Raw genomic sequence first — 27009 nt, 5'->3', positions numbered from 1 at the left:
TCTACTATTTTTTCTTCCCCTGGTGATGTACAAACATAAAAAGTAAGATGCTTAGAATAAGCTATGCATGCTTCTTCCTATTAATTTTTGGCCCAGTGAATTCTGCATGTTGGAAATATTCTTTAATATAACATGTTGCATGTTTGGAATAAAGTATTACCATTACATAAAACAAAATAGCCTTAGCATCAACTTTAGCATGCTGACGGTGTTGGCATCCTGTGCAAACATGAGCTGAAGAAGGGCCAAGAGAGTGCCATCTTGACTGCTCCACAAGGAGGCTGTGTCATTGATGTATTTACAGGGTCCAGCGAGGCGGGGCGAGTTGGAGACATGTTCCTTTTCTCAACGATCAACCTGTGGCTGATTTATGGCCTGTTTATGTTTTCCCGCTGGAGACCCTGACCACGGCAAGGTACGGGAGGCCAGTCTGACCTAACAGATAATAGCTGGCATGGGACAGAAAGTTGAATGTAGACAGAGGAGGAGGTGATGTATTAATATCCAGCAGAACACCTCTGAGCTCTTTACTTCCCGGGATAGAAACAACCGTCAAACAGTCCTTCCATGGCTCTAAGGTGTTCCCTAAAGTACATCTTTGTGTCTTTACTATCATCGGCGTGGTGCCCACATAAAAAGGGGGTACAAAGTTTAAAAGAATGCGTGTGCATTCCATTCCTGCACACACAACCACACAACACTAACCCCTAATTGAGAGTCAAGCATGTTAGCCATATAACGTTCTAGCACACTGCTAAGCTAGCTGGCATCTGTTAACAGGAATAAATATTACAAAAATATCAAATTTCTATGCTGAAAACTCAATCCTTAAACTCATTTAATCATCTTTGGTTTAGAAATATTGTACAAAAATTAAATAAAATTGCCTGTGATGGGCCAAGGACCATTATGAGTATATCACTGTTTGGCATATTTTGTAATATTCAATTTTTCATCGTTTTCTCATAACATTGTAATTTGTAAGCAGCATATTCTTTAAATATGTTGCAGGCCAAAACTTTTTTTTTACCCATTTCGGCATGGGTAAAATATATTGCAGTCCAATAGTTAAAACCCAATAGTTAAAACCCAGTTGTCACATTTCTGTAGCCTGTTTCTGTCAATGTCAATGGTTATTATGTTTTTGTATCAGATGTGTATTCCAAATTACATTAAGGAACCTCATGTGGTTACATTTCAAATATCAGAAAGGAGTCGGAAGAACCAAATTTAATAGAATCTTACACCTTCTTGGTGTCTTTTACTCATAAATATTTCACACCATAACATATACATGTTTAAATTAATTAATTTTACTCCCTGTGTGAAAGGTAAAAAAAACTACACACACACACACATATATTTATATATATATATATATATATACAAACAAAATGTACATACTTGTCTGATTATTGTGACTTAAATATACACTTCATAATTGCTCTCTGTTTACAGTAAAGCTTCAATTTACGAGCTTAATTGGGTCCGTGACACAGCTCCCAACTCAACTTACTTGTCTCTCAAATCAACATCTCCTATTGAAATGAATTAAAAGCAATTTAATGTGTGCTTGGCCTCCATAAAACAGCACAACATGTAAGATGCCTTTTAAAAATATTTAAATACAATTTTTGTTTGGAACAGAGAGGCACCGCTTATCTCTATCATATAAACATGTCTAAAGAATGATGTACCACTGTGTAGTCAATGATTAGGTATTACTTTGAATTCTAGAATGTGTCAAAATCTTGGTTACTTTTAAAGAGTTGTTATTCTTGACTTTAGATGCATCAGGTCTCTTTTTTTCTGCACATTTTACGGTCCAGCCTCCACACCGCTGTCGTCCACTCCTCCCCATAAATATCCCCTTTGTCCTAGCCCATAGCCCACTGTTAGTTTTCCCCCATCACACCACAACACCACCCTCCCTCCCCCATCACCCACTGTCCCAACCTCAAATTGGTGAGCACCAACAGGTGCCTGTCTCAAAGACTTCCCAGTACAAACACATTCCATCCTCTCGTCACTCCCTGCTATGGTCCCAACCGGGCAAAGACAAAGGAGAAGGGACTGCCAAAAGGTGCTGATTAGATGACTTCTACCCACCTGGAGTTATTGGAAGGTTTATCTGTGCCTGCATCTGGGTGCCTGTAGAGGTGGTCTTTGGACTTCCACAAGAAAATGTCATGATGACTACAAGCGGACCAAATAGAATGATGGAGAACGTTAATTTACGGATCAGACAACTCACAATCGCATTCTTGTGTCTCTCTTTTACCGGTAAGGATATGTATTGTTTGCATTTAGAACATTTGTACAATAACTGTAGGACTTTTCAAGCATTTGTGAGGTCACAAGTCACTTATGTTTGGTGGGAATGCATCCATCCAAGCATGCTTTTAAGCCTGTGCTAACACGTGTGGTGTGGACCAAAGATTTAGAAAAGATGCGTACTTTACTGCAGTCCACGTTTAGCCTTATATCATGGGACCAAAGATTACTCAGTAAAGGACATTTGCACCATGTAACGACTTTATTGGGTATATCCTGTGATATACAGCATATATATGATCTAAACCAAAATGCTGTCATTAATTTTACAAACCCTGTTTCCATATAAGTTGGGAAATTATGTTAGATGTAAATATAAACAAGATACAATGATTTGCAAATAATGTTTAACCCTGACCACAAAGACAACATATTTGATGTTCAAACTGATAAACATTTTTTTTTTTTTTTTTTCAAATAATCATTACTTTTAGAATTTGATGCCAGCAACATGTGACAAAGAAGTTGGGAAAGATGGCAATAAATACCGATAAAGTTGAGGAATGCTCATCCAACACTTATATGGAACATCCCACAGGTGTGCAGGCTAATTGGGAACAGGTGGGTGCCATGATTGGGTATAAAAGCAGCTTCCATGAAATGCTAAGTAATTCACAAACAAGGATGGGGCTAGGGTCACCAATTTGTAAGCAAATTGTCGAACAGTTTTAGAAAAACATTTCTCAACGAGCTATTGCAAGGAATTTAGGGATTTTACCATCTACGGTCCGTAAAATCATCAAAAGGTTAAGAGAATCCGGAGAAGTCACTTCACGTAAACGATGACATTACGGACTTTTGATCCCTCAGGCCAGGGGTCGGGAACCTTTTTGGCTGAGAGAGCCATGAAAGCCAAATATTATAAAATGTATTTAGGAGAGAGCCATATAATATTTTTTAACACTGAATACAAATAAATGTGTGCATTTTTAAGTAAAACCAACATTTTAAGAATATAATAATTATCTTCTTTTTAATAACATTTTTATTCTGAAGCTAATAAATAAAATAATTCTTACCATTAATGCGACTTCTTGAACAGGAACGGTAGAAAACGGATGGATGGATTGAAAGGCATGAGAATGTTTTATATTTTGAACGTTATTTTTAACACTGTGATTACCAGCGGAATTATTCATTACTTATCGTTGTGTTTTTCAACCACTGTGCCGCGGCACACTATAGTATGCCGTGAGATACAGTCTGGTGTGTCGTGGGAGAGATTATGTAATTTCACTTAATTGGGTTGATAATATTTTTTGCAAAACTGTAACTATAAGTCAAAAATGTGCCGTTATTGAGTGTCTGTGCTGTCTAGAGCTCGGCAGAGTAACCTTTGTAATACTCTTCCATATCAGTAGGTGGCAGCAGGTAGCTAATTGCTTTTGTAGATGTCGGGAACATGGTATGTCGTGATCACAATATGCGGGAGGCAGCATGTAGGTAAAAAGGTATCCAACACTTAAACTAAAAATAAACAAAAGGCGAGTGCCGCTAAGAAAAGGTATTGAAGCAAAACAAAACTAAAACTGAACTGGCTGCAAAGTAAACAAAAACAGAATGCTGGACGACAGCAAAGACTTACAGTGTGCGGAGCATACAGCGTCCACAAAGTACATCCGTACATGGCATGACAATCAACAATGTCCACACAAAGAAGGAGTGCGTCCGCACAACTTAAATAGTCTTGATTGTAAAAACAAAGCAGGTGCGATGAATATTATTCAAGGAGGACATGAAACTGCTACAGGAAAATACCAACAAAAGAGGAAAAGCCACCAAGATAGGAGCGCAAGCCACACAGGAGAACACCGAAAAAACTCAAAATAAGTGACGGCTTGACAGTAAACCTACATAGTGACAAGAGCTATTGTGAGAAAAATTTTCTTTTTTGTCAATATCGGCTACGGAGTTTAATTTTTTTATGTTTTCTGCTGGTGGTGCGCCTCAGAGTTTTTTCAATGAAAAAAATCTGTTTTGGCTCAAAAAAGGTTGATAAACACTGACTTATCGTGTTAAGCAATGCCAGCTAAGATTTATCTGAGAGCCAGATGCGGTCATCAAAAGAGCCACATCTGGCTCTAGAGCCATAGGTTCCCTACCCCTGCCTCAGGCGGTACTGCAAAAAAAACTGACATCAGTGTGTAAAGGATATCACCATGTGGGCTCAGGAACACTTAAAAAAAAACACTGTTAGTAACTACAGTTGGTCGCTACAACTGTAAGTGCAAGTTAAAACTCTGCTATGCAAAGCCAAACCCATTTATCAACAAAACCCTGAAACGCCGCCGGCTTCACTGGGCCCGAGCTCATCTTAGATGGACTGATGCAAAGCTGAAAAGCGTTCTCTGTGGTCTGACGAGTCCACATTTAAAATTTTATTTGGAAACAGAGGACGTGGTGTCCTCCAGAACAAAGAGGAAAATAACCATTCGGATTGTTATAGGCGCAAAGTTCAAAAGCCAGCGTCTGTGATGGTATGGGGGTTCATTAGTGCCCAAGGCATGGGTAACTTACACATCTGTGAAGGCACCATTAATTCTGAAAGGTCCATAAAGGTTTTGGAGCAACATATGTTGTCATCCAAGCAACAATATCATGGACGCCCCTGCTTATTTCAGCAAGACAATGCCAAGCCACGTGTTACAACAGCGTGGCTTTGTAGTAAAAGAGTGCGGGTACTTTCCTGGCCCGCCTGCAGTCCAGACCTGTCTCCCATCGAAAATGTGTGGCGCATTATGAAGCGTAAATTACAACAGCGGAGACCCCAGACTGTTGAACGACTGAAGCTCTACATAAAACAGGAATGGGAAAAAATTCCACTTTCAAATCTTCAACAATTAGTTTCCTCAGTTCCCAAACGTTTATTGAGTGTTGTTCAAAGAAAAGGTGGTGTAACACAGTGGTGAACATGCCCTTTCCCAACTACTTTGGCACGTGTTGCAGCCATGAAACTCTAAGTTATTTATTATTTGCAAAAAAAAATAAAGTTTATGAGTTTGAACATCAAATATCTTGTCTTTGTAGTGCATTCAATTGAACATGGGTTGAAAAGGATTTGCAAATCATTGTATTCCCTTTATATTTACATCTAACACGATTTCCCAACTCATTTGGAAACGGGGTTTGTGTATTCAACTAAAACTTTTAGAGAGTTGTCACACACAGAGGGAGAGAGCAGAGCGGCGAGTCAGCACTTTTAGAAAATGTTTTTGTACTTTTTTGTCATTTCGCCGTGTTTTTTGTTGCAATTAAATTGCACGAGAGTCCACATGCATCTCTCAAGCCATGTTTGGTGCACATAAGGGTTGGGATGATGATGTGCACACTTGACCAGACAACCAGTGCTGGCAATCAAGTCTTTGTTTAATTTAGTTTTATTAAAATGATTATAAAAGATCAAGTCAAACTTTATTTATATGGCACATTAAACAATCTAGGTTGACCGTAAATAATAAAAGCATATAGTAATAAATTAACAACACACTTCTGCTTAAAACTGATGAGGTAAAACAAGATCAAAACCAATATGCTTGCCTATTTTCAGTCAAATGCTAATGCTAAAATCGATGTGTTTGTGCAGACCAGAGTTCTACCAAACCTGACGAGTGTGAACTTAGCTTTAGAACCCTGCTTTGTGTGCTAGGATTTTGATTTTCCCAAAATTTATCCAAAAAGTTGGAAACTTACAATCATCCAAAATGTCTTAAGAGGAGAGTCTGACTATGAACTGATGACTCAGTGCATTTTATACCAAGAAAGATGCTTTCTTTGACCTTTAAACTCTGTTAAACTTTGACCTCATGTCACAAAGGCAAACAACCACCTGAACACCTCTCCTTCAAACCCTAAAAGCAGGTTTTTCTATTGTTCTAGTCCTAAAGATCCTGCGAAACAGTGTTCTCTGGCACATTTGATGAAACATATTAACACATTGTTGTTTGATAATCAGAGTCTATTTTGGGCCCATGTGGCGCTGGTATCCCAGACATCCCTTTGATCCCACTTCCCTGCTGCATATCAATTACATTAGCTCAGTCACCTTTGCTACCCGTCGCACACCACCAGCACCTGCCTTGATGGCCGTGCACTCTGGGAGTCCAGTCTGTCCTAGTTGGGACACATTCTGAAAGAATGTCTGCACCTTTATGGGTGATCGCACCAGTGACTCTTAGTTTAAGTAAACAATAAATGCTGCATGCCTTGTGTTTGCTCAGGGGCGTCGGAAATAGAGCGGCGGCTCCATCAGAAGATCTTTAAGAACTACAACCTAAAGGTGCGGCCAGCTCAGTACTGGGAGGAGAGGGTGATGGTGCGTGTGGGGATGACCCTTTCCCAGCTCGTCAGCTTGGTACCACTTGCACACCCACACATGGAAATGCATCCGCTCTGAAATGCACCAATTACTAATGGATGACCTCGAATTTACAGAACCAAAAGAACGGAGAGATGACGACCAACGTGTTCATGAATCTGGTATGTCGTGTTTTAAGGGTCTCATGTTTGCTTCTTTGCTCCTATTCTCGTGCTTTCCATTTAAAGTGGAGGAATTGGCGTTTTTTTCCCACACTCTGAAAAATCTAATGATTCGGAGGCCATATTGCTATATCAGTGGCGGGCTGTGCGTTTAACACCTGGCCTTCAGTGGTGTCCGACTTCAAAGATTACTTCTCAAAATACCATAATTGATGTCACCACATGACCATTGCTGAAGAAATAGGTAGGTAGGTAGGTCTTTATTGTCATTGCAACAAGTACAACGAAACTTTGTTTTCAGCACAAACCTGTTCAAGATTACACAAACAAACAGTGTACAGGGTTACAGAATAAGAATGCTGATGGGTCGCCATAAGGCGCCCCGTAAAAGATGGGAAAAAGGTAAACGCTGGGGAAGGATGAGTAAAAAAATACAATCCAGACTGGGCTCCTAAGGGGACCCAGTTCGGAGTGAGAAAAAAACTCCATAGCAAAGCACATATACATATTAGAACATACATCTTGAGATATCTAGCAACAGAGGGAAGGCAGTTCAAGGTCATGGTGGTAGGTGGCAGCTCTCAGGCGCTGACCATCCATTCATCACCCCTACGGGATTTGCGTCGAGGGCGTTGGATTGGGGGGTGGGGGGGTGTATGGGGGCGTATATATATATTTTTTTTGTGGATGTGTGTGTGTGTGTGTGTATAAGCCCATAGTGTGTCTCTGTTCCGCGGCCTTGATGTATTTGCCGTCGCTAGTCCAAAGTTCACAACAACAGGTGTGTGTCCATGAGAGACAAAAAAGGGAGTTTGTTGTGTCTTCCTGCAGTGATCTTCGGGAGAGTCTCAAAGCCAGGGAAACAATCCAAGTTAAAATGATTTGTATGCGACTGAAAATAAAATTTGCTTTGCACTCTAAAATTTTCTATGACTGGTCCTCAAAAACTGCGGGGTAGACAGTCCGAGGAAATCCACAGTTCTTCCCGCATCCTCCAATCATTTGTGGCAGCTTTGGAGTACTTTGAAGACTGCCAGTAACTTCCAATTTGTCGACAAACCAGAGCAACGCTTACTCCAATCAGCATATGTCCTGTTGTCATAATACCGAATAGGTGGATATCTTCACGTCGCCGACAGAAAAGGGTCACCAGGCACGCGGCCCTCCTTCTTCTCTCAAGAGTCCGTCGTGTGTCCAGCAACAACCACTTCGTCAAGACAGAAGGTTCCCCCAAACCCAAGATCTTGTCAGTTTTTTGAGGCCAGTTAAATAGTTCCAATGCTTAGATTTGGAGAGCAGTGCAAAAAGAGGCAACAAAAAAGTTAAGACAAGACAAAACAAAGAAGCAAGCAGGAGAAATAAGGGAGAGGAAAGGGGAGCGTCCACCCTCGGTGAGTGCCAGTGAGAATACTATACAGAAACACATTTGCACCCCACTGGGCATTCATCAACAGTATACAAAATGGGTTATTTTCTGGCACATTTAAAAATCAATTGAAAGGCATCAGCAAATAAAACATATCTTATGTGGTACTGTCAAAATTGTATTTGCAAAAAACATATTACAAGTGAAAAAATAAGATATTTGAACTCAAAATTACTAGGACCTATTCTACGCAGTATAAGCCAATGGTACCCCTCATCGTCGGCTTTGTCGAGTGGAAATGTCAAGCATGTCATCGCCAGAATAGCTGAACTAGCTTCCAGGGTTGGCCGATCGTCTCACAAGATTTAGTTTCTCTTTAATTATCTTTGCAAGGCCATTTTCTTGAAAATGGCCTTGCAAATAATCAACATTTTATTCTCTACGGTGCAACACTTCTTGTTTCTTGCTATATTGAAACATGTGAATGAATACTCACTTTGGAATGACAAGTGAGTATCCAATCACAGTCTCGTTAACATCAGGCTACTTAGATAGGCTGTCAACAACTTGTGATCTGATTGGCTATCGCAACTGTCTCTCAACCCTATGTGTTCTAAAATTCATCCGCTAACAGTCCCGATGAGTATCCAATCACAGGATGCGTAAAGGTCACGTTCAACCTTAGGCCAGCTAGAAGGCCTTATTGACAACAATTCGTGGTCTGATTGGCTATCCCAACTGTCTATCACTGTATGTCAATGATCGCTTACAGTCCACGGACGCCCGCATTGTTGATTCCGAAGGCTGCTGGCAGATTTCATACAGCATGGCAACATAAGCGAGCGGAATTCTGATTGGATACAAACTAAAACTAAAAACAGCACTTAAAGGAGCATAATATGACATGAAGATAATATGAATACTTTTAGATATTTAAGGAAAGTAATTCCCCAAAAATGTTTATCTTTAATTATGGCCATGATTTCTGGTTATGTTAGGCCAGCAGAGAAGGCCTTACTCGTCCTGACGGCCTATCACTTTGCTATATAGACTACTCATTAAACGTTAGGGATATTTGGCATTCAAGTGGAAATTCAGGATGAATCTAAAGTAAAATTAAATAAAACCTTTACAGATAAACTTAAAGGGACCCTCCAATACTGACGACAATGGAATTCATTATATAGTTCTGGACTTAAAAATGATGTCCACAGGTACAATTCCCCCACAGTAGTGATTCTAGGCTTGTTTTCGAACAAGTTTCAGCACATTTTGGAACTCCAACCTTTGGCTCCAAAATCCTGCTGACGTCACCCACAGAAGACCGGAGGCAATTTTATATTGTGTATATTTTGGTAGCATCTTCATCCCAGATTGTTTTCATGCAGTATTTGAAGGAACTAGCAAAGATGGCTGCCAGATGCATTTTTTGCAGGTTGTAGCAATACAACTAAAGAATGTGGAAGCCTGCATACATTTTCAAATGTTGGCATCATGAGGAAAGTATGGACCTCTTCAGTCAAATTGACTGGTGCGAAAAGGGGCGGGACAAGCGAGAGGAGTGTCATTTGAGGAGATCATTTTAATGATTCTGTCATGTGATGCCAAAAATCAGGAGCACCCTCACTAATAAATGCCGGTCGTCTGGATGTAATGCAAATTAATGTCTCCCTTTTTTACTGATATTTTTCTCAAGATGCTTGAGGGAATTTTGAAAAAGCATTAGGCTATGGTGTGCTTGGGAAAAGACATGGCAGAGCAGGGAAGTTCTGAAATGGCAATTCTTTTATATTCCTTTTTTTTAACAATGTTAACCATATCAGTATTGAAGTAATAAAGGACCAGGGTGACAAAAATATGCAATGAAGTGATCCACACTGTCTATGCAGGGCAATGAGATCCAGTTCTTTAGATGACATCACACCAAGAGGGGGTGGCATATTGAGTCTGGCAATAGAAAGGGGGCGTTCCAAGTAGAGTTAGTTATCTATCAATTACTCCAAATCTAATTGATATTATGGGAGAATAAAAACTGCCATTTCCATCTTCAGGAGCAAAAAATACATGAAGAATTTGTTGGTAAAATGCCGGTCATCAGGACGCAATGCAAATTAATTTCTCCCTTCTCTAAACTTTTGAATGAAAGGAGTGGCGAGACTACCGCCTGTCATGGGAACCAAAAGATTATGACAACATTAATGTGTTGAGGATTCCTGCCAACAAGGTGTGGCGCCCTGATATCTACCTCATAAACAAGTGAGTGTTACTCTCAATTAAAACCCAATAAGATTTTTTTTTTACAGAGGAGTTGGAATTTTACGGCATATTTCCTTGGTTTTCTCCACAGCAATGACGGTCAGTTTGATGTCGCGCTCTATGTCAACGTCTTGGTGTACAATGACGGCACAGTCAACTGGCTCCCGCCGGCCATCTACCGCAGCTCCTGCTCTATCGAGGTGCAGTCTGGTCGCAGAGGATGGTCTCCATATTGAAATTTTCTACCTCATAACCTCTTATGAATACAACCTGCAGGTTGCATATTTCCCCTTCGACTGGCAAAACTGCAGCATGATTTTCCGCTCGTATACATATGACGCCTCGGAAGTGGACCTGCAGTATTTTCTGGACGATGACGGCAACGAGATCCGGGAGATTGTCATTGACGAGAATGCATTCACGGGTGGGTGAGGAAGTTTTTCTGCATGTCCCCCGCTCATTCTGACACTGAGCTATTATTTTTACTGTCTTTAATTTCACTTCCTGTGTTCCCCAACAGAGAACGGAGAGTGGAACATATGCCACAAGCCCTCGAGGAAGAACGTCAAGGATGATCTTTATGAGGACATCACCTTCTACTTGATCATTGAGAGGAAGCCTCTCTTCTATATCATCAACATCATCGTTCCCTGCATCCTAACCAGCGTCTTGGCTATTTTTGTCTTCTACCTGCCCCCCGGAGCAGGTCAGTCCAAACCCAACACTTTTACTTGTCCAGTCACTTTCTCAACTTATCTTCAGGCGAGAAGATGACCCTCTCCATTTCGGTCCTGATCGCCTTGACTGTCTTTATGCTCCTGCTGGCGGACAAAGTCCCCGAGACGTCGCTGGCCATCCCCATTATTGTCAACTACGTGATGTTCACCATGATCCTGGTCACCTTCTCTGTCATCCTGAGCGTGGTCGTTCTCAACTTGCACCACCGCAGCCCCAGCACGCATATCATGCCCAACTGGGTTCGAAAGGTGAGTTCTTGGTTCTCTATCTACAACAGGGGTCTCAAACTCAATTTCACCTGGGGTTCGTTGGAAGGTGAAGGGTAAAACCCATAGTGGAGTGGAACCTCGATCTGCAAACTTAATTGGTTGTTGAATACGGTTCGCCGACCGAAATGGTCGCACAGTGAAACCGATTACCCCATAAAAAACAATGTAAACATGAGTAAATGGTTTCCCATCCATTTTCTACTGCTTGTCCCTTTTGGAGTCGCGGGAGGTGCTTGAGCCTATCTCAGCTGCTTCGGGCGGAAGGTGGTGTACACCCTGGACAAGTCGCCACCTCATTGCAGGGCCAACACAGACAGACAGACCACATTCACACTCACATTCACACACTACGGCCAATTTAGTTTTGCCAATCAACCTATCCCCAGGTTTAGATTTGACAAAAGTCCCTATTTCATACTCAAGAATGCACACTTTGAGGACACTATAGTGTGTGTATATACTGTAAATGTATCAAAATTACATACAAAGCAGGTAATGACTCAAAGATCTTTTTTTTATCCAAAAACAACACCCAGCAGGCACAAGGAATTGACACGACGTTGATTATACATACATGTCCTTTAAAACTGACTTTAAAACAACGTTGCAAAATAGTTGGATTTATAAATTGAGACAACGTTGATGTCCAACGTTGGATCAATGTTGTTGCTTGAGAAATGACCATAAATCAATGTTGAAATCAACGTCAGAACCTGACATTGATTATACGTTGTCAAAAAGTATGTTGTTTCAACATTATGTTTGAGTTGCTCAACGTCAGGACTTAATTCAACAAGTTCTGTACTTTATTTTGATGTCTTGTGCCTGCTGAGCAACAACAACAGCCAGCTTAACTGTCAATGTGTCCTCACAATACAAAAGTTCCTTTGGTGCACTCCAAAATGTTACCAAACATGTTGCTCCAGAAAAAAAACAAGAAGAGAAAGTATGTTTTCCTTGTGTCCTTGACTATTTGTGGTACTTGTTGAACATTCTGGGAGTGGTAAACAAGCACAGCGTCACCTTCCACCCACCGCTAGCGTTTGCACAAACGTCTAGTGTGAGGCTTGTGTTCCGCATTCTCCCTTGCTGAAATGAAGCTACCCTCGGGATCTTTTTCACTAAAAAAGTCAGGTCATATCACAGTAAAAATATAAGTAGAAAGTCCCCTTTGCAGATAAAATCAGATTTGGAACGACAGCTTTGTCAGAGCAGCCATGCCACCAGCGGCAATCAATCAATCAATGTTTACTTATATAGCCCTAAATCACTAGTGTCTCAAAGGGCTGCACAAACCACAATGACATCCTCGGTAGGCCCACATAAGGGCAAGGAAAACTCACACCCATTGGGACGTCGGTGACAATGATGACCCAGTGGGACGTCGGTGACAATAAAGACTATGAGAACCTTAGAGAGGACGAAAGCAATGGATGTCGAGCGGGTCTAACATGATACTGTGAAAGTTCAATCCACAGTGGATCCAACCCAGCCGCGAGAGTCCAGTCCAAAGCGGATGCAACACAGCAGCGAGAGTCCCGTCCACAGCGGAGCCAGCAGGAAACCATCCCAAGCGGAGGCGGATCATTTCAGCAGCGCAGGGATGTTCCAAGCCGATACACAGGCAAGCGGTCCATCCTGGGTCCCGACTCTGGACAGCCAGTACGTCATCCATTGCCATCGGACCGGACCCCCTCCACAAGGGAGAGTGGGACATAGAAGAAAAAGAAAAGAAACGGCAGATCAACTGGTCTAAAAAGGGTGTCTATTTAAAGGCTAAAGTATACAAATGAGTTTTAAGGTGAGACTTAAATGCTTCTACTGAGATGGCATCTCGAACTGTTACCGGGAGGGCATTCCAGAGTACTGGAGCCCGAAATGAAAACGCCCTATAGCGCGCAGACTTTTTTTGGGCTTTGGGAATCCCTAATAAGCCGGAGTCCTTTGAACGCAGATTTCTTGCCGGTACGTATGGTACAATACAATCAGCAAGATAGGATGGATCTAGACCGTGTAGTATTTTATACGTAAGTAGTAAAACCTTAAAGTCACATCTTAAGTGCACAGGAAGTGCAGGTGAGCCAGTATAGGCGTAATGTGATCAAACTTTCTTGTTCTTGTCAAAAGTCTAGCAGCCGCATTTTGTACTAACTGTAATCTTTTAATGCTAGACATGGGGAGACCCAAAAATAATACGTCACAGTAATCCAGGCGATGCTTCACTGTGAATCATGGCTCCTCTTTTTAAACTTTTCCAATCGCCTTGAAATGGTTTTCCATGCTGTGTTCCAGCATGGTCACTTCTAGGCATCAAGTCGCCATATGAATGGCATTCCTTCTCTCAAATGCTATCGCCGGCTGGGTGCTTCAAATTTATGTAGCCCAGCAACAGCTTTTCCACCTTGTCTTGCACTTTCTCTCTGTCCTTGTGAAGACATTCAACTCCTTCGACAAAGTCCGCAACCATATAAACGTCCTTTTTTTTTTTTTTATAAAGGTTGCAAATATGGACTTGTTTCTTCCATATTTTTCAGCAAATCAATGTTGTTTTGGCACCGCTGCAGTGGTTTACTCCGAGCAAAAATGTCAACGGGATGTGAAGTCAGGTGCCCATCTCTTCAAGATTGCATTTTCCAGGAAGCGTTTCCATCAAAAAGGCAGCCCACATAGAGCTTCCGGCGGCAAACAAAATTAATAAATAAATGAAAGAAATAATGAAGCGACCGTACATATCGGTCGCACACTGAGGCATATTTGGCTCGATCTAAACACTCCTTGACCAAAATGAACGCAAATTGAGGCGTTTGTGAATCGAGGTTCCACAATATCAAATTTTACCTGCCTAACTAAATTTGTCACCTACTTCCAACAGCTGCTATAGTGACTCAGAAATATGGATAGGTCATAAAGCATTTGAAATTTGAAAAATGTTGTTTGACACTGTTGGGTTTCCTATAATATGGTCCAAACCACTTCCGCTTGCTGACATAAAGTTGTTCTTTGTGTTCCTCATTGTATTATTTAGTTACTGTGCTGTATTGTAGTTGCTGTTCTTTCTGATGGGATTCAAGAGGGCCATAATATATTTAACTATTAGCCAGGCAGGGTCGCAATTACACTAAACTATGAAGTTCAGTAGAGGGCTCCAGCGCAAGTTTGAAACCGCTGATCTACAGTCCGGAGAATCCAGATGGTTCAGTAAACATTCTCTGATTTTTTGTCGTTTTTAGCTCTGCATTAACTTCCTGCCCAAGTACATCGGCATGACCCGACCGGAACCAGACGAGTGTGTGCTGAAGGAGGACTCTTGCGACGAAACCCCAGTCCCCAACTTCAATGAACGGCAGCCTGGAGGGGAGTACTTCTTTCGCAAGATCAATCCAGATCTTGTCCTACCCTGGAGAGGCAGGTAAAGAATGTAAAGAATCCTTTACTTCCACATAACCAGCTTCCTTAGGCAGAAGCCTGGTCCTAGCCATCTTGGCCAATTACCAGGGCATCTGAGTCATGCTAAGCCCCTAACTCCGCCCACAGTCGCCAGCACCTAAGCTGCTGTTTAGGTTGGGCATCAGGGTCTAATCCTGCTGAAAGTAGGTAGAGGGAGTGTGAAGATTTGTGTGTGGATGCTGGAGCAGGACTTGGCAGGACAACATCTGAGTCAAGTGTATTAAACAGACGAGAAGTCAGTCTTTGCTGCTCATTTATGGGAGTTGTGTGCATGTATGCACCCTTATGCTTGTTGTGGACGCGCAGTGTTTGTGGGTTTCATTATGACTGGCCAGTGTGTGTCAGCAGTTGTCAATGCAAGCTGTGGAATGAGGATGGCATGTAAAGCATAACATAGCTCCACAATGACTATATGCACACGCACACACTCACACAAACACACACATAAACATTTCATGGTTGCTCGTTCTGTTGTCGCTCCGTTTCTAGGCAACTCTCAGAACCTGTCAGAACCTTGCTGACGCCTGGCGCCGTCCGTTGCGGTACGTGCTGCAGGCTCTCAACCGCACACGCCATAAATACGACGCCATCCAAGTGCGTGCAGACTGTATGAAGGTGCCAGCTTGAAAATGCACACCCTGTTTTTTTCTTTGAACCTAAAAGGCAGGGGTGTCAAAACTTTCCAGCAAATGCAGCATAAAAGGGATCGTATTAATATATTTTTTCACTGTTGTCTAGATAACATGTATTGGTGGTTTTAATAGATTGTGTTTAACTGACCACCTTCAAGGCCTTTTCTGACCATCTTAAGGGTGCGTTGTTTTGTGAGCGGTCTTATTTACGTACCTCTACTTCGACTGCATCTTCTCCCCGTCGGTAGTGTTGTAGTTTTTAGCGCTTCCATATGGAGACTACTGACAGATATAATTCTGAACTATAGGCTACTTTGTATCAGTAATGACAGCAGTGGAGGATGCATGAGCATGTACAAAACCCACAACAAGCGGACTGTTAAACAAAAAACACTACTGACTACAATGGTGTACTCAGGCAAAAATCTTCAGGTAAATCTTTACCATATACAGAGATATCCACTGACATCACACCTGGGAAAAATGTCACATAGGCGCCACTAGGTCAAATAAAAGTTGATTTTGCATAAGTCCATTTTAAGAAAACTTTGTGGATGAAGGATATATATGTAAGTGTGCACATATTATATTGCAGGGTTTCCACCTAGACTGCTAATATACGTGGTTATGGGCGTGGTCACCATGACCTCATGGAATTATTTACATCATTTGCTACAATGATATATTATATTTCTTAAAAAAGGCTAAACAAATTATACATATATTTAAAAAACAAATCTGTTATTGTTATTAGTATGAAAAAATGTTTTTAATTATTTTTCCATCATTTACATTTTCGCTGCTTATTGTACAATGTACTTTGATATTTTTTCAAATGTCTAGAGAGTAGACTTTTAAATGTTTTTCTGTTAATAAGAACTAGCAACAAGTCTAGCATATTTTATTTTTCTGGTGTTATGATATGTAATCGTGTTTCGAGACGCTTTACTTCTGTCCCTCAATGTCCCTGACGAACGAGGCAAGCAACAGCAAGCATGACATCACAAGTGCTAGGCGGAGGTGCTCCAGTTGGACTTTCTCTTCTTAAAAGCCGCCATTTTCACAGTTTGTAGATGCTGACAACGCTCCAGACAATCGCGTGCGTTTTGTTAACATCCGTTTTTAGCAGCACGGTTTTTGGTGATCAAAATATTTTTTCTGTGGTCAAGTTTTCGGCTCATGGGACTCCGGAGGCAGCGGACAGTTTCTGACAGGCCAAACGCTGTGCGGCTTCAGGAGGCAAAAACTCGGACATGGGAGGAGTTCGGGGGAGCTATGGAATTGAATTCCAGGCGGCTTCGAAGCGATTCTGGATCACCATCCGCCGCCTCAGGAGTAGGAAGCAGTGCACTGTCAACACCGTTTATGGTGAGAATGGTGTTCTGCTGACCTCGACTGCGGATGTTGTGGATCGGTGGAGGGAATACTTCGAAGACCTCCTCAATCCCACCAACACATCTTCCTACGAGTAAACAGTGCCTGGGAAATCTGTGGTGGGCTCTCCTATATCTGGGGCTGAGGCTGCCGAGGTAGTTAAAAATCTCCACGGTGGAAAGGCTCCTGGGGTGGATGAGATCCCCCCGGAGTTCCTTAGGGCTCTGGATGCTGTCGGGCTGTCTTGGTTTACAAGACTGCAGTATCGCGTGGACATTAGGAGAATGGGGTGGTGGTTCCTCTCTCTAAGAAGGGGAACCGGACGATGTGTTTCAACTATAGTGGAATCACACTCCTCAGCCTTCCCTGGAAGGTCTATTCAGGTGTACTGGAGAGGAGGCTACGCCGGATAATCGAACCTCAGATTCAGGAGGAACAGTGTGGTTTTCGTCCTGGTCGTGGAACTGTGGACCAGCTCTACATTCACGGATGGATGGACGTTTCTAATTATTAGGGGTGTAACGGAACCTATCCCAGCTGCACTATCGAACAAAAATCGTGCGTTAAACATGCACCTGGGAATAGGTTGATTGGTAACACTAAATTGGCCCTAGAGTGTGAATGTGAGTGTGAATGCGGTCTGTCTATCTGTGTTGGCCCTGCGATGAGGTGGCGACTTGTCCAGGGTGTACCCTGCCTTCCACCCTAATGCTCCAGCGACCCCCCGCTACCCTGAACGGGACACGCGGTATAAAATGGATGGATGGATGAGCGGAGCTTTACAGGAGAGGTTTGGGACAAACACTATTAAACTCAGGACAGCTCTAGGCCATGGTTTAGTTAGTGACTTATTTATGTGGTAACCATTGCAACAAGTGGTTGGATATATGTTGCTGTGGCTTCCAAAAGATGGGTCATGTGTTTAGAAATATATTTGCATTATTGCCATTGATGCAAGCTAACATGTTGGCCGGACATCATTTGCGGAATGCTGCACCAGAATGTTTCGTCTTACTGTATGTTTTGTTTTGTGGAGCAGCTGTGTGTGCCTGTTTCTGTGTGTGTGTGTGTGTGTGTGTGTGTGTGTGTGTGTGTGTGTGTGTGTGTGTGTGTGTGTGTGTGTGTGTAATAGGAACGAACCGGTCAAAGGTCCTGACCCTGCAAGCAGTGTTTTGGTAGTGTTGCTGCTGTCACTCAGAGCTCAGAAGAGCTGCACATGCGTTTGTGTCCTCTGTTGGACAGCAAATGTTACTTTGTCCCTGTAAAGGTCGTCAACAGCACATGTACCAAACAAATGGGAGTGGGCGTTGGAGTGCATATTTTCTGTGGAGGTCAAACATAACTATTTAAGATCGAAAAATATCAACATTATTTTGCCGTTTTAAAACATAACTTTTCATATCTGATACAAACAAACAAATGCAATTAACATGCATGTACATATGTGCTGTAGGTAAAATTAGAAACATTGGAATATCGCGTAAAAGTCTATTTTAGCATTTCAACTCTCACCCTATTGACATAAACTCATTACATACAAAATTAAACCCTACATTTTCAGAAATGTTCAGGTAGAAATGTCATAGGCTGTAAGCCATAAGCATCAAAATTAATTCAAAAGAAGACTTGAAATATTTTGAGTTGCATGTTAAAAGCTTATGTCATATATTAAAAAGTCATATAGAGAAAAAGTAAAAAGTAAATAATGGGGGTTTTGTTTCCATTCAAACCCCCATTATTTACTTTTTACTTTTTTCTTTAAATTGATCTCAACTCTGTACACTGCTGCTGGAATTTTAATTTTCCTGAAGGAACTCTCCTGAAGGAATCAATAAAGTACTATCTATCTATCTTTCTATCTAATTTCACCTTTTAAATCTACTGTAAATTCCAGACTATAAGACGCAACTTTTTTCCTACACTTAACACACTGCGGCTTACTAAACGGTGCAGCAATTTATGAATCGCTCTTCATTGACGGCCATAATACAAATAGTTTTTTTTAAAAAACAAACAAATATACTTGAATTTTATTTTATAGCTTGGGCTATGGCGCCATCTTTTGGATGAGTTTGCTCAGTGCAGGTGTTGCAGCGTTCTTCAATTTAGGGCTTTTAACCGAAACTAGAAGTGCCGTTTAGTCTTCAAGCCGCCCACAGCGTTTCTACTTGTATGGATTTTTCAATCATCAGCCCAAGCAACGTTTGTAAGTTTTACAATGTAACTATAACAATTTTTACTTACTAAACCGTTAGTTTTTGTAAGTAAAACTAACGCTGTGGGCAAGGTTCTCATAGTCATCATTGTCACCGATGTCCCACTGGGTGTGAGTTCTCCTTGCCCACTGGGTGTGAGTTTTCATTGCCCTTATGTGGGTTCTTCCGAGGATGTCGTAGTGGTGTGTGCAGCCCTTTGAGACACTTGTGATTTAGGGCTATATAAATAAACATTGATTGATTGATTGATGTGTGATGTCTGTAGGAGTGTTTTCATGCGCATTTCTACGTGCTATCGTAATGCGATGACGCTAGTGTTGTTAGCATTAGCTAATACACTAACACATTTACAAGTGTTTGAGTTAGTTTCATTAACTTAAAATGGCATTATTTTTGTATTGTTTCAGTTCCAAAAATTCCTCAGTAAATTCATTAGTACATCTGAGTGGAGTTATTGAGTCTGTTCAGCTGACAATGACTTCTGTCTTGTACAATCATCTGTTTTACTTCAGTGTTACAGACACCATTTGCAAACAATCAAGGTCTGTAAATAAAGATTTACAAAATATTTCTGTCTAAATAACTTATTTTGCAACGTATATATATCCATGGCTTACAGTTTGGTCCAGGTAACGTATGAAAAAATAAAAAAATTCACCAAAAATGTAGTTTGTGCAGCATATATACCGGCTCGCTCTGTCGCCCGGAAAATATGGTAATTTCTGGAATAAAAAATGTTTTGCACAATATTAAAACATTTTAAAATCACTATACCAGATTCCAAGAAGTAACTAATGCATTCATCAAAGAATAGTAGTAGCCTGTAGCCCCCCAGTATATCAAAACAATATTGTGCTTATAAATAATAATTGTCAGCTATTGTATATTCTAAAAAGAACAGAAGTTGTGTGACACTGTTAAGGACATGAAAACAATATTATTCAGAGTATTCTTTCAACATGTTAGTGTGACTTCATCATGTAATCTGAAATAAAATAGGTTAATAAAAAGGCTATAACATATATTTAAAGACAAATCTTTATGTGTAGTCATGTTTAGTATCAACATTTCTGCTTTTTCTTATTATGTTATGCCCTTCTCTTTATTTTCCATTTTTGATGTGTTTTTATTTGTTTATTTAATTCTTCCAATGTTCTATGGGCCCATAAAAAAGAACAGTGTTCAGCTAATGGCCCGCAGGCCACACTTTGCCTACCTGGTGAAATAAGTAAACCAGTGGTCATGCCAAACAACAGAAGAGTGCCTCTGAGCAATGTTTTCTTTGTTGGAAGTGATAATGTTAGCGTTGCTTGCTTCAGGAGGTTTTCTGCATTCTGTGGTAATGCAGGTTTCCTGGGCTTGTGGTGGCAGATCTCTACTCTTACCCGAATACTTTGGTGACCACTTCTGTTTGATTACTGAATAAATGCAAGACTTCAAATATGTACCGTGCCTCTTCTACTTGCAAAATATGGCGAAAAATTTGCTAAAGCGCAGCCCTTTGAGACACTTGTGATTTAGGGCTATATAAATAAACATTGATTGATTGATTGATTGATAAAATGGATCACAGATCATTTCTGCTCCATCTTATTCTCTGGCAAACCATGCGTGTATGAGGTGTGTTCTGAAGCGGAATTACGCCTCACCTACAGATACACCGCTGCAGTTCCCTTATAATTAGTTTATACGCAAGGGTGAACTGGGAGCAACAAATCAGAATTTGTGACAGGCTTCCACAAATAATTAAATATGTCGGAAACACAGGTTAGTTTTTAAACAAATAGGTGCTCACCCGCCAAGAATTGAAAGGGCTTGCTGAGGAAAAAGAGTTTTAAGAACTGGTGAGACTGAAAAAAGCAGGTATCAATGTATCTTTTGGGGACATTTGCCTCAAAGTCTGCTCTGGAGAACGTGTTGGCCATCAGTGGTGGAACATTGATTGACACGAGTTCCTAAAACATTATTTTTGCCTGTTTCGGCTAATTTGTCAAGTAATCTATTTTGTATCCAGCTATTTTGGTGAATAATGATGATGCTTCTGATTAGCCTCATCATTTTACACTATTATGCGACCGTAGCGCGGGAGAGTTCACACTGAAGTCGCATCATGACACTATCTGATTGATTTGTAATATAAAACTCATAATAATAACGTCCATAATATTGCTGACAGAAAAATAATTATCATACCGTATGATGAACAAAGCACACTAATACAAGCTTTGCAGTATACTGTGGCTGTGCTGCTTAACTGATGTAGTTTATTAGCCTTAGTGTTATTCAGTCGTGTTTTGAGGGCTCTGAAAACTGGATACACTGACTTTGAAAAAGTAAAAAAAAGTGGATTTATATGGGTATTTTTTTATCTTCACTTCTATTTTTTTCACCATATATGGCAGGTTGTTGTGATAGTCCATAACACCCATCACTACTGGCCAGGTGTGGCCTGTGGGCCTTGAATTTGACACCTATGGTCTAAATGCATTGAATTACCATTACAGTAACAATATGGCCAATTCGATTTCTTCAATCAAATCAATAATTTCTTCAATTCTGAATCAAAAAGTTTGTGCACAGAAAACATATATTTGGGTGGACATCCAGTCCCTGTTTTCCCAGCAAAAGAAGTTTCTTTCCTCTGGAACCTGAGCTGTTTTCAGGTCCACTTTGTTCTTCAAATCCAGTGACTCCCCTGGATACAATGTTGATTATTCATAGAAATCCTCTAAAACTGACTTTAAACAAACGTTGCAAAATAGTTGTATATGTAAATTGAGGCAATCAGTCAATGTTTATTTGTATAGCCCTAAATCACAAGTGTCTCGATTGGCTGCACAAGCCACAACGGCATATCCGGTACAGAGCCCACATAAGGCCAAAGAAAAACTCACCCCAGTGGGACGTCGATGTAAATGACTATGAGAAACCTTGGAGAGGACCGCATATGTGGGCAACACCCCCCCCCCCCCCCCCCCCACACACACACGCGCACCCCCCCTCCCCGCATCCACCCCCTTCTAGGAGCGACCGAGAGCAATGGATGTCGAGTGGGTCTAACATCTAACATAATATTGTGAAAGTCCAGTCCATAGTGGATCTAACATTACAGTCACATAGTGATTTACACAATGTTGGTGTCTAACATCGGCTCCATGTTGTTGGTTGGGAAATTACCAAATTTAAATGGTCAAATCAACATCACAACTTGACATTGACTAAGCGTCAATAAGCATGTTCTTTTAATGTTGTAGTTGTGGTGGAAAATGTTAGTTGGAAAATGACTAACATTCAATGGTCAAGTGAAAGTCAGAACCTAACATTGATTAAACGTCATCAAAAAGCATGGTGTTCCCTTAGATTTGAGTTGCTCAACGTCAGGAACTAACTCAACAAGTTCTCAACATTGTTTTGATGTCTTCTGCCTGCTGGGATCTCTCAAATGGTCTGGTGCCATATCATTTTGTGCAAATCAACTGGGTTCACTTGAGCTGAAATGTGAATACTACACATCCATCTTTTTTTAAAGTTATAGGACTGATCAATGAGTCGAACCACAAGTGTGTCTTAGACCCTGCAGCCTTATCTGAGATTTGCTTTCTTCAACCTTTTAAGATGTGAGAGCCCTGTGAAGCTACACAGGCTTCCGGAAACAGACGGCTTCTGTCTGATTCTTCCACCCAACCTGAAGTCAGCCATCGCCGCCGTGACCTACATGGCCGAGCAGCTTAAGAAGCAAGACACGGATGATGCGGTGAGAAACACGGCCCACCTATGATTCGGGATGCGTACCAAATTCGATACTTTTATTTATACTGACCGAAGTCTGTCGATTCACGCAAAAGTAAATGGTGCCATATTTTCTTATCTTTGTTGAACGTGACATCACGTCCGGTTGCAAACTTAGCACCGACTCAAGCATTTGCCCGGGAAACAAGAAGTCAGACACTCAGAACTCAGCCAGACTCCCTCTAGTTAATTTTACACTTTTCCATGCTAGCAGAGCCAAAAAAAAGGCGTTACGAAATACATTATGCGCTAGCTCAATGTTAAGTGGATTTGCTATAGACATGCTAAAGATTAGCATTAGCAATTTTACATGGCAATTTCAACACCTCCAAATTTGGTAATGAAAATTACAACGAAGATGCACTTTAAAATCAAACAGCTGGTGTGTAATGATTACAATACTTTCAGCACGTACAACACTTTGTAAGACAAAACAAAAGACTGCCACATTAATTTTAATGGCAAAGACTACTTCCTGGTTACGGCAACATGCCATAGTCTGTACACTACTGCCATCTAGTGTCTTGGAATTGCAAATGCATGCATTGTCGTGCGGTTGACGTGTGTGTGTGTGTGTGTGTGTGTGTGTGTGTGTGTGTGTGTGTGTGTGTGTGTGTGTGTGTGTGTGTGTGTGTGTGTGTGTGTGTGTGTGTAGATGACAGAGGACTGGCAGTACATCGCCCTTGTGGTGGACCGTCTCTTCCTGTGGCTCTTTGTCATCATCACCACATTGGGCACCTTGGCCATGTTCTTGGACGCCAGTTTCAACTACACACCTGACAACCCCTTCCCATAAGGGGGCGCCAAATCACCGTTTATCCATTATTGTGTTGCTGTTAAAGGAAAACTGCACTTTCTTTTCACCCATCATCCACAATCACAACGTAACACAATAACACATGTGCTTCCCTTTTCTGTGCATTCTAAATAGTAAAAAAAAAAAAAAATTAAAAAAAAGTTAGTACGAGGTGGCTAACAAGGTAGGTTATGAGTATTCATAAATTAGGTTAAATCAAGGGCTGTAAAAAAATATTCCATAAACCATCCAACAAAACCACATTTTCATGCACTGACCTGCATATTAACAAAGCTATAACAACTGTGTTATGTAAGAGCACAGAGGAACTACTTGTCTGGTGTGGTGACACTTTGCCTTGCTCCCACTGCTTTTACAGTCACTAGAGTAATAGGTAGTGTTTTTTTCTGATGCTACTCCTGTATTGTCTTGTGTTTGTAAAAGTTAAACTAGATTATGTCCAGGGTGTACCCCGCCTTCTGCCCGAATGTGGCTGAGATAGGCTCCAGCACCCCCCGCAACCCCAAAAGAAGGGACAAAATGGAAGGCTGGATAAAATATGCATCTTACTTGTGTGGTAGAAAGCCGAGAAGTTGGTCAACTTTAAAATTCCACATGATATGTGTCATGCTTGGACTTGGATAGTTTGTGCTCCTTCAACGCAGAGGGAATATGGGACGAGCCAGGCGTGAATTCAGGTACATGATTCTTTATTTATACACTAAACAGAAAAATAAGCACACTAAGGGCGCTCACAAGGAGGTATAAAACTTGGCTACAAAATATAAACAGGAAACAAAAACACTTCCTCGATTGGCATGAATGAACTATGAACAGAAACAGCACGATGGCAAAACTAAAGACATGAAACAAAAGAGTGCACTGTGGCATAAATACATAAACTTACACGGCATGGAACTGTGGACGAGGGCGTGAAGGTTGGAACAGCATGGGTAGGGTGTGTGCGAGTGCGAAGATCCCAGAATGATGAACAGAAAGAAAATTACTTAAATACTGGCTGTGATAATCAGGAACAGGTGTGGGACTGAGGGCAGGGGCGTGACAAGGTGGGAACTAATGTGTTGTCATGGTAACAAAACAGGGAGTGAAAAAAAATTAACTTAGAGTCCAAAGGGTCAAAAGCACCTGGTATTCCTAGGCAGTCTCCCATCCAAGTACTAACCAGGGCAGACACTGCTTAGCTTTGAGAATAGATGAGATTGGGGATGCTCAGGGTAATACGGCCATACAAAACTCATGATCAGACATGACAGAAAACTAAATCAGTTGGCATGGTAAGACAAACAAGGAAATGCAAAACAAAACTAAATGTCCAAAAAACTAAACATCGCATGACCAAAACAAAACATGAACCATAGGCGTGCCAATATGTAAAAATATGGACCATGAGAAGCAGTGAATAGTTGGCTACAAACAAATGAAACACATAAGATCTGACAACGTCACTAGGAAGCATTTTTCATCTGAGAATTGATGATAATGCTGAATATAGCATCTCACAGGAGCAAAAGTGCTGAAAGATACAACCATTCAGTGAGAGTGGCCATTGTAAGTCACTGTTTTATGTTAATATTTTTAACTTGTAACATAATAAGGCTCTAATGCTCTTACAAAGTCCGGCATTAGTGGTTGCAAAGACAGAAAGTGCTCTCCATGCTGTTGTTGATGGACTAGTGTTCCTTGCTATGAGTTCTGTGAAATCAATGTACTCAGAAAATAAGATACAGTATGATGAAAATAACAACATTTCTGTAAATATTACATGTTACTGTGAATGTCCCTCTTAGCAAATTACATACATTCTTACAGCATGTATACGAAACGTTGTTGGAGGTTTTTGGATGGTTTTTAGACAGCTTAATATGGCAGATTACAGCATATCTGCAATGATGCCACATGTTGGCTTTTGCCGTGAACCCAGGTTACAGGGACAGGATACGATGTGCAGTTAAAAAGGTTGTCTAAGTAAGAAGCACCAGCGTGAGACAAGCAGTCAACCACGGGTAAAAATACTGAAGCTTGTTGTAGGCAGAAAACATGAAAATATGCATGCAAGCAATCCAATTAGTCCAACAAAGCGTTGTGATTAGCAACAAAAGATCTTTGTGTCAGTTCAGCGCTCCAAGAGGAAGTGGAAAACAAGGGAGGAAGGAACACTGAAACAGAAAAAAAATCACAAAACAGAAGAAAACAATGACAAAATCCAAAACTGTCCCTTGGCATCTTGACAAAATACCCATTGCCTGCATTGTTGGCCGCCTCATACTAGCAGTTTTTCACTATTTAAAAGTCACAGAAAAAGGCAAAGACAAGTGCATTCTAGTATCATATGGGGTTTGCGGACAATGGACAAAATTCCAGGGAAAAAAAAGGCGGTTTTCCTTTCACTTTTGTACCTCCAAAGCAGTTCAACATAATGAGACTTTTAAATTATTGTGTTTGTGTCTCCTATCAGTTTTAAAGTGATCTAATTTAATCAGGTATTTAACTTAAACAATTCTATTTGTCTGTTATTTGTGTTTAAAAGATATGAATGAAAAATCAATAAAAAAAAAAATGAAACAATAATAGCAATATTGCGATTCTCTCATTGGTGTCTCTGGACCATAACTTCCGGGATAGACGAGGGATTTCAGTCAAAGTGAAAAACGATGGTGCGGGGTCTTGTCCGCTAGAGGGCAGCATCCTGTATTTATTTCAAACTACAAGGAGATTACATGACCATAAAGTGTAAGTTTTTTAATGCGTTCGTTACGTCTCGTCTCGATGACTGTAACGCAGTGGTTTTCAAATGGGGGTTCACGTACCCCTGGGGGTACTTGAAGGTATTTTTCAAAAATATTCTAAAAAAATAGCAACAATTCAAAAATCCTTTATAAAAATATTTTTTGAATAATTCTTCAACAAAATATTAATGTAAGTTTAAAAAAATTGTGAAAAGAAATGCAACAATAATATTCAGTGTTGACGACTAGATTTTTTGTGGACATGTTCCATAAATATTGGTGTTAAAGATTCCTTTTTTTGTGAAGAATTTTTTTCAATTAAGTTCATGAATCCAGATGGATCTCTATTACAATCCCCAAAGAGGGCACTTTAAGTTGATGATTACTTCTATGTGTAGAAATCTTTATTTATAATTGAATCACTTGGGGTTTTTTTCAACAAGTTCGTAGTTATTTTTATATCTTTTTTTCCAAATAGTTCAAGAAAGACCACTACAAATGAGCAATATTTTGCACTGTTATACGATTGAATAAATCAGAAACTGATGACATAGTGCTGTATTTTACTT

The 27009-nt window shown here is 40.7% G+C and overlaps 1 protein-coding gene across 1 annotated transcript; it reads left to right on the top strand.

The window, feature by feature from the left end:
• Window positions 1-2007: 2007 nt before the first annotated feature.
• Window positions 2008-26927, top strand: LOC133560344 (acetylcholine receptor subunit beta-like). The gene is made up of 11 exons (XM_061912788.1): window positions 2008-2283; window positions 6552-6685; window positions 6766-6810; window positions 10323-10432; window positions 10524-10632; window positions 10709-10856; window positions 10953-11138; window positions 11195-11418; window positions 14670-14848; window positions 22724-22862; window positions 23553-26927. Exons 1-11 carry the CDS (start codon window positions 2190-2192, stop codon window positions 23691-23693), a joined length of 1509 nt encoding a protein of 502 aa, XP_061768772.1. The 5' UTR covers window positions 2008-2189; the 3' UTR covers window positions 23694-26927.
• The last annotated feature ends 82 nt before the right edge of the window (window positions 26928-27009 follow it).

This window comes from Nerophis ophidion, linkage group LG10 (assembly GCF_033978795.1).
Source record: "Nerophis ophidion isolate RoL-2023_Sa linkage group LG10, RoL_Noph_v1.0, whole genome shotgun sequence".
NCBI classification, from domain to species: domain Eukaryota; kingdom Metazoa; phylum Chordata; class Actinopteri; order Syngnathiformes; family Syngnathidae; genus Nerophis; species Nerophis ophidion.
Note: the sequence above shows the minus strand (reverse complement) of the source record. Positions and strands in the feature narration are given on the sequence as shown.

Excerpts from the sequence above, each read along its gene's own strand:
- LOC133560344 (XM_061912788.1), top strand. The coding sequence starts at position 2,190 with ATGATGACTACAAGCGGACCAAATAGAATGATGGAGAACGTTAATTTA. Across the intron at positions 11,139-11,194 it reads CTACCTGCCCCCCGGAGCAG|GCGAGAAGATGACCCTCTCC; the intron begins GTCAGTCCAAAC and ends ACTTATCTTCAG. Across the intron at positions 14,849-22,723 it reads GTCCTACCCTGGAGAGGCAG|ATGTGAGAGCCCTGTGAAGC; the intron begins GTAAAGAATGTA and ends CAACCTTTTAAG.